This window comes from Gekko japonicus, unplaced genomic scaffold (assembly GCF_001447785.1).
Source record: "Gekko japonicus isolate JY-2015 unplaced genomic scaffold, Gekko_japonicus_V1.1 scaffold368, whole genome shotgun sequence".
NCBI classification, from domain to species: domain Eukaryota; kingdom Metazoa; phylum Chordata; class Lepidosauria; order Squamata; family Gekkonidae; genus Gekko; species Gekko japonicus.
Genome location: NW_015176462.1, coordinates 443,901 through 455,294, shown reverse-complemented (window position 1 = coordinate 455,294; position 11,394 = coordinate 443,901). Strand labels below are relative to the sequence as shown.

The following is an 11,394-nucleotide window of genomic DNA, read 5'->3' as shown; positions in this document are numbered from 1 at the left end:
AACTTGGAGTACGCTAACCGGAAGTAGGGTTGTGTGCCTGGATTAATGTCTTTGCACTTTTACTCATTATACCCTTTATGTTTCCCTTCAGAGAGGAGGAAATAGAGATTATTTTCTGAAGAGACACGGGCGTTCCTGTGTTCCCTCCTCAGAGGTTACCTTTGGTCCCTGTATGGGGAAGGATCACAGAAGGAGATGAAGCCACCGCAACTGTAGGCTCAGAAAGATGCTGCGGTTGCCAGAATTCCTTCAGCTGCTCCTGCTGTTCAAAATGGGAATGATGACTAGAGGCATGGATGTGTGTCCATCACTTTGTGACTGCTCTGATTGGGACCACTTCAAGATCACCTGCACAGAGATCCATTTCATCCCCAACCTACCACAGGGCACCCAGACTTTGTGAGTATATGCAGTTAAATTTTGCACATTATAAAAAATATCATAAAACCAAAACTAAAATCCAAATGTAAAAGCACAGATATGCAGTAATGAAAACATAGGGCAGGAAGGGGGGATCATTGAGATGAATCAGATGAATCAAAATCAGACGAATTAAAAGAAGTCTCCACTTGCTGGTGGACTGCAGTGACAAAAGGGTGCCACAACTAAGAAGGCTCTTTTTCGGGTTGGCGCCTGCCTAAACTTAGAAGGGCAGCTCTCAAGCAGGGCCTCTGAATATTACCTTAGTGGTCAGATAGGTTTGTATGAGAGAATGCATTCCCAAGATGCTCAGGGCTTTCAAGGTCAACACCAGCACCTTGAATTGTGCCTGGAAACCGACTGGGAGCAAGCACAAATGGGCCAAGACTGGAGAGATCTGTACCAAATAAAGTTTCCAAACACTTTTCAACAGCAGCCCCATGTAGAGCATGTTGCAGTAACTTAATATTGATGTAACCAGATCTTTTCGGATCAGGAAAGGCTGGAGCTGACTAAGCAGTTGAGGCTGGTAAAGGTACTCCCGACCAATGTCCCCGCTAAGGTGCACTGCTGTACGCTGACACTCTAGTTTTTAGCCCTTAGCGCACAGCTTTTTGACTAAGTGCAGGATGACGAACTGGCCCACCCAGGGCTGTTATTCTTGTTTGGAGAAGTGGCTGGAGTAGTCAAAGCTCCACAAGGGACGCCTGGCAGTCCAATGCTACCAAGGAGACTCGGGCTCACAGGAGGCGGGGAGGGGGCAGCTGCAACTGGGGTAGCCAAGCAGCCAGTGGACCTGGAAGTGGTTGCACCCACTGGGAGCAGTGGGAGAGAGCGGCATTGCTTGGTGGGCGGGGAAGGGAGAGGAAGGGGAAGGGGCTGGAAGTGCACCTTGCTCCTGCTCTCTGCTGCCACATGGGAGGGCAACGTGAGGCAGCTGGCTTGCCTGGTTCAGTTGTGCCGGCTCTGGATGCCTTTCGGTTGCTGTCTGTGCAGGAGACGTGGGGCATGGTGAACTGAGCAGCCCGGGGCACCCGTTCCAAGTGGAGACCTGGCAGGTGGTAGCTCCCCCTCTTCTGCTCCTTTTGCTCTGGTGGTACGCGGCAGCTCAGTAAGGTCCGTGGTGGACCTCAAGGCAGGAGGGCAGAGGATGGTGAAAAACCAAACTTTCATACCTTTCTTAAGTGCCCACCCAAGAAGCCACTGAGTGGGTGTGCCACCCTCTCTTGTAGCCATCAGGTGCCATTGTATGACGACGAGTGCATGGTTTAGGCCAGGGGTCATTTCGTAGAAAAAGAGCTAGGGGAACTCATTAGCATAACTCATTAGCATATGCCACACCCCCTGACATCACCGGAAGTGTGTCATAAGGCCACACCCCCTGACATCACCAGAAGTGTGTCATAAGGCCACACACCCGGCCCCTAATGGTCCCGGCTGCTGGCGGTGGCCTTGCAGCTCCACTGCCGAGCCCCATGAGGGGCCCGGCGGTGGACCTGCAAGGCCGGCGGGAGTGCAAGGAAACCCCGCGAAGGCCCTCCCTAGCCCCAGGCAGGCAGGGGTGGGGAGAGGCAGGGAGGAAGCAACTTACCCTCCCTCTTCCCCTGCCTCCTCCTGGCTAAATGAGGGCCGGAAGCGGGGCAGCCGATCCCCCCCGAAATGACCTCTGGTTTAGGCTCAGAAAATCCCCCTTCATCTCTTTGTCCCCCCCCCACACACACCTTCTTGAACTCCTAACATTTTGGTACAGTGCTGACATATATTTTAAATGGTTGGTAACAGATTATAAGACAATCATGCTACTCAAATCTATCTTTAACCAAATCTTTCTTGGCATTCATGCTGACGGAACATCAAAGGAACACCTTTAGATGCAATGGGACAGCATGGCTAGCACTATAATACCTTTGATGTCTGGTAAAATAATTTTGTTTATAAGAGATCCTGCACATTTCACTCTATAAGGTATTTTAAAAAATCATTACAGAATTATGTATAATTGGTATGTGATGCCTTCTAAGATCCAGAGTTTTATATAAGACTAGGAAAAAGGTCCGTTGTGGAAATAAATACAACGGCCTCTAGAAAGAGGCTTTGGGTGGGTGCCCTGGCCTTGGACACTCAGTGTCAATTTGCTGTGGCGACCTCAGCAGGGTATAATGACACTGAGTCCACCATTTTCTCCAGAGGAACTGATCTCTGCTACCTAAAGAACAGTTGTAATTTTGAGTGAACTCCAGCCCTCACCTGGAGATTGGCAACGATGGTTCCCCAGAAGGGAATAGTTGGTTTGGAGGGTGGAGTCTATAGCGTTGTACCTGTCCGAGGTCCCACGCCTCCTGAAACCTCACCCTCTCCAGGCTCCATCCCTCACATCTCCAGGAATTTCCCACCTGGAGTTGGCAACCCTATCTCCTTCCCAGCCAATCATCAACCTACCTTTATTCCCCCCTCCCCCACACACCTGCAGCCTCTCCCATGCTCTGAAGCCCTGACTGCTATGTCATATTGGCTGTCATATGGGGGCCACCTCAGCAGCATATAAGGATACAGAGCCCACCATTTTCTCCAGGGGAACTGATCTCTGCCATCTGGAAAGCAGTTGTAATTCTGAGTGATCTCCAGCCCTCACCTGGAGATTGGACACATTTTACCTCAGAGCAGCAAACTGTTTAGAATGTTAGAGGCAAAAGCCAATCAAGTCGCATATGCAAACGACCTCTGTGTTCCGAGGCAAAGGCCAATGAGGCTGCATATGCAAATAACCTCTGCGTTATGACTGGCTATGGGGGGGGGAGGAACAGCAAAATGTTTAGAATGTTGGAGGCAGGACTCAGGCAAAGCAGCCAGTGGATAGGGAGACCATCTGAATGACAGATGAGAGAGCGAACAGATTTTGGAGCGTGTGGAATGTTCTAGAGAAGTGCCACCACCATTCAGCTTTTATTTATAAGGGAGATCCTTGTTGGTGGTGTGGAAAGGGTATACATACAAGTGTGATGAGTCTGTCCCATGATCAGAATGGGGGAGGGGACAAGTAATGTGTAAATTAATTACCCAAAAAGATCTCACATATAACCCAGCAAGTGTACTGCTAGGATTTTTGGATGCCCGAATAAACAGGAAACATCACCAATCATTTCAAGTTTGGTTGTCAACTAAAGCTGGGTCTCCTAGATCCTAATCTAGCATTCTAACTACTACCCCACATTGCACTGAAGTGATATGAATCTTTGTTGGTCTTAAAGGTCCAACTGGACTCAAACTTTTTTCTATTGCTTCAGACCAACACGGCTACCCACCAGTGTTCCCTCTAAGCTGAGTTAGTGTGAGCTAGCTCATAGTTTCTTAGCCTCCGGCTCACACATTTTTGTCTCCGCTCAGGAAGAATGGCTCCAGAGCAAACTAAGTTATGTAGCAGCCAAATCGCTCGCTCACAACTTTAATGCCAGCAGCTCATAAAGTAGAATTTTTGCTCACCAGACTCCGCAGCTTAGAGGGAACCTTGCTACCCACCTGAATCTTTCTTCCCTAAAGCAGACTTGCTGAGCGTTTTCCAGAGCAACTTTTTGGTTGTTCCGTAATCTGCCTGGTGCATTCAGGAAAAGTGGCAGATGAGTGTTTTAAATGAACAGTTTTATTCTCCATTGATTTAAATGTCAAGAGGGTTCTCTCCCAGTTTTTAATAATGAATTTTAGGAACTTGCAAGCTTGTCAGAATTATGAAATTACAATATGAAGTAGTTTAACAAAGTTAATAAAAAAAAAAAAACTACGGGAAAAGGTCAGGACATCTTGGCTTTTTTCTTTAATTTGAATGCATACTATCAATTCAGATATTGGTGCATCTTTTTGAAATACACTGCCATTCCTTTATAGAAAGAGAAGATGAAGAATGCCATTTTATTTATATGCCACTTTTCTCTCCAATGGGAGCCCAGTGTGGCTTTCAAGATAATTTTTTCCTCCTCCATTTTATCCTCACAACAACCCTGTAAGGTAGGTTAGCCTAAAGAAAGAGTGACCGGCGCAAGGCCACCTGTGAACTTGCACAGCAGAGTAGGGATTTAAATCTAATTCCTATACAGAAGTGACTTCTATCTAGTGATGTGTGAAATGGCGTATAGGCACTGAAACCAGTTGTCTAATGTCATGGCTGAGATGCGGGACATGAATAATACAGTGTCTTTCAGAGTATTCATGTTGGCTCATGAAGTAGAATTTTTGCTCACAACAACTCCACAGCTTAAAGGGAACATTGCTCCTGACATGTACTCCAAAAGTGCCTCTGGGCACCGGTTCAAGGTTTCTAGAGTCTCCTTGGGATCAGCTGGAAGTGCAAGATAGAGCTGAGTATCATCAGCATATTGGTGACAATCCAGCCCAAACCTCTGTATGACCTCACTCCATGGTTTCATGTAGGTGTTGAAAAGCACAGGGGACAAGATGGAACCCTGTGGGACCCTACAGGCCAGAGGCCAAGGTACTTCAGCACTGTCCCTCTCACCCCCTCACTTGCCTCATTCTGAGGAGCCTAGTGAGCCTGCCATGGCGGTGCCAGGTGGCCTCCTGTGGTTCCACCACTGGTGGAACTTTGCGTGCATGGCAGAAGAGTCCCGGCGAGGGGCCAGGAGCCCCCCGCCACAGGAAAGGTGAGACCTGGCAACCCTACTGGCCCTGCATGAGCAGCAGGAGACTGGGGGAAGGGAGGGCAACCTCTGGGAACTCCCTGGAGTAGATGGAAGGCCCAGTGGGCCGGGAACAGCCTGGGGAAATATGGGATGGACCCTAACCCTGAGGAGGAGGGTCTGGGAGAGGCTTTAAAAACTTGGAGTGAGGATGGCAGGCTGGAGAGGGTGAAGAGATGACAGCCCATAGGCTGGGAGGTCAGTGACTGAAGGGGCTTGGGATGCATTGGTGGGAGCATGAGGAAGTCCCACCCCATGTACACCTTTATATGGCCTGCCTGGAGACAGCCAAGGAGGAAGGAGGCCAGGTCTTGTCCTCAAAGCCCCTCTGGGAGGCAGAGGCCAGGAAGAGAGGGAACCAAGGTGAAGGAATGCCCCCTTCCTCTTCATAGCTGATGCACTGCACAAAGGCTTGCTGGAAAAAGAAAAGCTGGAAAGCAAGCCATTCCCAGACTTCATCCCCTAAATAGCAGAGTCTTACAAGCACACAGATGGATTGGTCTTCAGGGGTTACCTTTGAAGAGTGCCCTGAACGTGCACGTCGCCTGGAAATGACGCGGGCATGCCAGGCATGCTGGGGGCGGGGCCAAGGTCATCCGAGGGAAAACTCTATGGTTTTCCCTCGGATGGTTGTGGCCCCGCCCCCAGCATGCCCGCCGTGCCCACGTCACTTCCGGGTGACGTGGATGCAGCGCGTGCGTGCTCCAGCCACCAGCCGGAAGTCCCCCGCTGCGGCTGAATTCACACTTAGCAACCCTAACTGGGGTTGTCCTACGGTCCATATCACTGCAGCCTTGGTCCACCTACACTGGCTCGTAATTTGCTTCCAGGTCTAATTTGGGGTGCTGGTATTGACCTTTAAACCCTTATAAGGTTTGTGGCTAGCATACCTTAAGGACCAGCTTATTCTCATATGAACATACTTAACCACTCCAGTCATCTTCAGAGGCCCTGCTTCAGATTCCTCCATCATCTGAGGCTAGACGGGTGGCAACCTGAGAAAGGGCCCTCTAGGTTGTGGTGCTAAAACTTTGGGACTCCCTCCCTAGGGAGATTCATCTGTCTCCCTCTATTGTTGTCTTGTTTCGTTTGGCATTTCCTCATTAAATATCACCAGCCCTCCTTCCTCAGGACTGTAGCCAAGATTTTTTAAATTTGGGGGGCCTATAAATAAGTCAGGGGGCACCCTGCGCACACCCCCAAGTGAGCACCACAAATAAAATAAAAAATTGGCTGTTGGGGGGCCTTGACAGTAAGCTGGGGGGCCTGGCCCCAAGATACCCCACTGTAGCTACAGCTCTGTCCTTCCTACTTGTGTGTCTCTGCGTTTATATGTTTTATTTAGTCATTTTAAATATTGTATATATTTTCACCTGTATTTTAAATGTTGTTTTGATTGTTCACCATCTTGGGGACCTTACGTTGGGTAGAACATAGAAAGGTGGCATACAAATGTTTTAAATAAGTAAATATATTTGAAAAGAGGCACTAATCTGTGCTGGCATTCGGTGTACACATGGAGGGGGTACCAAGAACACAGCCTTGTATCCCCAGCCTTGCCCCTTAGTCTATCTGACGTCTGTGCATAGAGCTGATCCTAGATGTGTAGTGGATGTGAATTTTACAGTTATGTTTTATGTTCCATATTGTTCGTGCAATTTGTATTGATGGCTGGTTGTTCTCCTCCACAAATGGATATTGGGCATGCTGAAAAGGCAGGGGCAGAAAGGACAATTCTGGTCTCTGTTCCATGCATATGACAACTATCTACATGGGGTATTTACTCCAATGTTCATGCCAGTGTAAGTTCCTCTTTCAACAGGAATCTTGTCTTAATAGTTGCATTGGGAAAGTAATAGGTGACATTCTTTCCAAGAGGAAAATTGGGATAGGGCAATAATGGTTTTTCTAAAATCTTGAAAGGGACTGGTACCCACTCCCTGTGGAATTTAAAACAAGTGAGGGGCCCGCAAGGACTTACATGGGGCATCTCATTTCCCCCTCCCCCACTATATCCTCTGTCCCTTCCCTGAAAGCCCCCACAGTCTCTCCCCTTTTCCTACCTCTCTCTCCTTCCCACCAAACAACCTACCTTTATTGGTCCCCCTGTATTCATTTTTCCCTCCCTCCCTACCCCAGCAGCCTTTTCCCTGGGAAAAGTTTGGCCAAATTGTGCAGTGTCAGCTGCCAGGCCATGCCCAGTTGTGCAGTGGAGAACTCACAAGGACTTGCAAGGAGCACCTTACTTTCCCGGTGTCTCCCTTTCCCAAACTATTTCCTATTTCCCTCTCCTGGTAACCCCCATAACATCACCGTTCTCTGCTTCCTTCTCTCCTTCCCAGCCACCAACCTGTCTTCAGCTATATTTTTTTTTTATATTCTATATTGATACCTCACATTTCTCCCCAGTGGGGACCCAGAGCTGCTTACACAGTTTTCTTGTCCTCTGTTTTATCCCCATAGTAACTAATAGGTTAGGCTGAGAGTGTGAAACTGGTCCAACATGACCCCCCCCCCCAGATTCCATGTCAGAGTGGGGATATGAACCAGAATCTTTTGGAACATTGTCTGACACTGTACTATACCCTACTGGGGGTGGCTGCTGTTGAACAGTAGGAAGCAGCTGGGCCCAAATGAGCCATGGAACTCATGTGGTATAAAGTTAAGAACATAAGAGAAGCCAATGTTGGATCAGGCCAATGGCTCATCCAGTCCAACACTCTGTCACACAGTGGCCAAAAATACCAGGTAATGTTGCTTCTGATTGTTGCCAGGCCTGACTCTGATTCTCCCTCAAAGACCAGAACAGCTCTAGAAAGGACCCTGCCCCTCCCTCTGCATCTTACTGGCTGAAACCAAGGCTTCAACTAGCAACAGCCACAGAGGGCTTTTTTTTTTCAAAGCTACAAGCACTCTTTCTATTATTGGGGGGGTTAACCCCCACATTTTTTTTAAAGATTTCATATTTTTCTGCAAACCTGGGGCTTTTCTCAAATTTGTAAAAAGGTCTATCTGGTCTGTTCCAAACTCCAGTCTCTGGATTTATGTATCCACAGCTTTCGCCACATTAAGAATTAGGTATACTAATTTTCGTTTGGAAAAAGAAAGTAGTACAGTCCATTGAAGGGTTGCCAGGTCTTACCAGGCTTGTGGCTGGGGGCTCCCAACGCCAAGCCTGAATCTTCTGGCTCACGCCACGTGATGATGTAGCTGGGAAGTTTCACACAGCAACGCTCTAGCATTTTGACCAAAACTCTATGGTTACCATAAAGTTTTGGCCAAAATGCAAGAGCGTTACAGCATGATGTGCCCAGCGTGATGACATCAATTCCAGATGACATCATGACGCTGACACCGCAGGAGGGAGCTGTTCAGGGGTGGGGCTTCCCCTGCTGGACAGCTGGCTAATCGTAGATTGGAGCCCCCGAAATCGGAGGAACCACCACCCCGACTGGGGGTCTGGCAACCCTAGTCCATTGGGAGTGTACCATGTCAGAATGTGCAGGCAAGTAGTTGCATAACTACATCATATTACATTATATACTAGTTTTTATCTGCTCACTTTAATTATTTATTTATTCAATTTATACCCCGCCCTCTCTGCCAAGGCAGGATCAGGGCAGCTTACATAAAATGCATATATAAATACAATCAAAATCCATCATAAAAACAACCCAAAACCATAAGCAAATCAATTATCCTAAAGTGCTGGAACAATATTCAGATAAAGTGCGAGAGCAGAAATTTCAAAATTAAATAGTACTCCATAGGTGACAATCATGATGGTATTCCCACACCAGCTCTGTTGAACTACTTATTTGTGCGGCGAGGGTGGGCTAAATAATAACAACATGCCATCAAGTTGCAACTTGGGGGGGGGGGGTTAGGGCTCAGGAGGCCAGGTAGAAACTTCTGTTAACACCTATTATCAATGCCTACTGGGAATGTTTGGGTTGTGCTAGGGCTGTGGTTGCCCTCTCTGAGATTTTGAGATTCCGGAATGAATGTAGTTTTGAGCACCTTAATGTTTATGATGTTTTAATTGTACTATAGTATTGATGTTTTATTAGCAAGTTTCTTCTTTTCTTGCCTTGTAAGCCGCCCTGAGCCCCACGGGGAAGGGCGGGGTATAAATTTAATAATAAATAAATAAATAAACTGACTTATGGCAACCCCATCCATGGTACATCCCAGACAAAAGATAAGCAGAGATTTTTTTAGCAGTCTTCTCAGATTTTCTTTTCACTCACCTTCTCGTTTAACACCAGGCACTCCAGTTTCCTCATTTGGCTTAGAGGCTTCTAGCATTGGCCCAGAGACGCACCCTATTCTGAGGATCTCCACCACCCATGGCCCTTAAGTTTCCTTAGATGGCTTTCCTTTACTGTCCTATTTGCACTCTCATGTTCTAGTTCACTTCCAGCAATATTATCCCTAGCATCTACTGCATCATCGATTAGTCGTCCCAAACCAGAGGTCCCAGCTCTTGCCAGTTTTCCCCCTAGAGTTAATTTAAAAGCTGCTCTTCTTGATATTAAGCATAAGTAGCCTGGTTCCATTTTGGTTCAAGCACAACTTGTCTTTTTTGTACAGGTTCTTCTTGTCCTAGAAAGATTCACAAATCCAGACTTTTCTTCATTAAGTGCTCATTTTATAATGAATCCTTGCCCTTAGATGCTTAGCAGGGAAAGGGGTCCTGGCTAGGTTTCTCCCTCACATAGTAATTCTCTTTATGTACATGGTTTGTTGTCAACATGAGGGAGCTTTCAAACATCCACCCTGAAACACTCCTCAAGCAAAACTGAAAGTGATTTGCCTTACACAAAACATTTCTATAGTATTAAAATAAATACAATAGAGTGTGTATTTATACTATCACAAAGAACCTTTTGATAATGATGATAAACAATTATCAGTAGTTATTAGAGACAACTAACTCAAAAACACAGAGGTCAGACGGTCCAAAATAAATCAATTGTATCAGAGAAACAACCAAAGTTGTATAAATTAAGGTTTATAAAAAACAGAGCTTTTAACAAAGTTTTGAATTGTCTTCCTTCCCTGATTTTGTACATTCCATGCTTGTCTTAACACAATTTAACACAACACAAAGCTGCACATTGCAGAGGAAGACTGGTACGGCATAGGAATGTGCTATCAAGTTACAACCGATTTATGGCAACCCCAGCAAGGGGCTTTTAAGGCAAGTGAGAAGCAGGGGTGTTTTGCCACTGTCTTCCTCTGCAGGGCCTTCCTTGGTGATCTCCCATCCAAGTACTTATCCTGCTTAGCTTCTGAGCACTCGTGAGATCAGGATATACCATGCTGCCTCTACTCCCAGTCAGGAATACTGGGAGTTGTGGTCAAGTTACCTTTCTGAGAAGCTTGTCCACCATTGAAGATGCCCTGTTGAAGTGTCCAAGGAACCCCAAGGTACCCTGGATCACAGTAGCTCCTTTCAGACCCTGATCCTGTCTGCAACATGTTCACTAAAGTATATGCATGGAATCTGTGTACATATAGTTCAGTTTATCTAGGAGGCTTTCCATGATATCAGGATCCCTCCTCTTGCAGGTTCCCAATGCAGATATCTAAATAAGTACATGTAGGCTCAGTACAGGGACAGCATATGCAATCAGTGAAAGTGAATGAGACTTGTGAAAGTACAGATGAAAAGCAAGGCAGATAGGTTGCTTTGCCTGGAGGCACAAAATTTTGTCTTCAGTTTGAGGGGAAGCCTAGATTTTCCCTCAGAGCAAATACAGCACTTAAGTGTGATGTATTTCTGAACAAGCGTTTTGGAGTACCAAGAGTAGCTTTGTTTGTCTTAACTCAAGCATTAATATCTTGTACCTCTTTCTCCTATATCAGTTTAAACTGATAGGGAAGTAAGGAGTCATGAATGAATTTGAAACAGTTGGTTTTCTTGAACTTCTGATAGAGAGCTTTGCCAGCAAATCTTCTATAGCAGGGGTGGCGAACGCGTGGCTCTAGAGCCGCATGCGGCTCCCGGCCAAAATTAATGCGGCTCTTTGCCTCTTATCATCATTTTGTATATTGTGGCTCTGTCGCGTTCCTCCTTGGTCTTGGGGGTGGCGCCCCCAGTGGCCGTTGTGGCACGACGTGAGTGGGCCCCGTGAGGAGCGGCGTGGCTCTGGAGGCGAGGGTTTGGAAAAGACGGGGTAGAAGAGGACCTCAGAATGGCAGGGGGCGGGGTTGACGTCACCCCGAGCGCCCCTCTGCCGACACTCCCGCACGACCTCTGGCACGCTCCGTCTCTCTTTCC

The 11,394-nt window shown here is 47.1% G+C and overlaps 1 protein-coding gene across 1 annotated transcript in view; it reads left to right on the top strand.

Moving 5' to 3' along the window:
• The first annotated feature begins 226 nt into the window (after nucleotides 1-226).
• TSHR (thyroid stimulating hormone receptor) overlaps nucleotides 227-11,394 on the top strand; it is a 137,642-nt gene continuing 126,474 nt past the window's right edge. Inside the window, exon 1 of the mRNA XM_015427026.1 lies at nucleotides 227-399. Coding sequence (XP_015282512.1) covers nucleotides 227-399 — 173 coding nt within the window. The remainder of the gene's footprint in view (nucleotides 400-11,394) is intronic.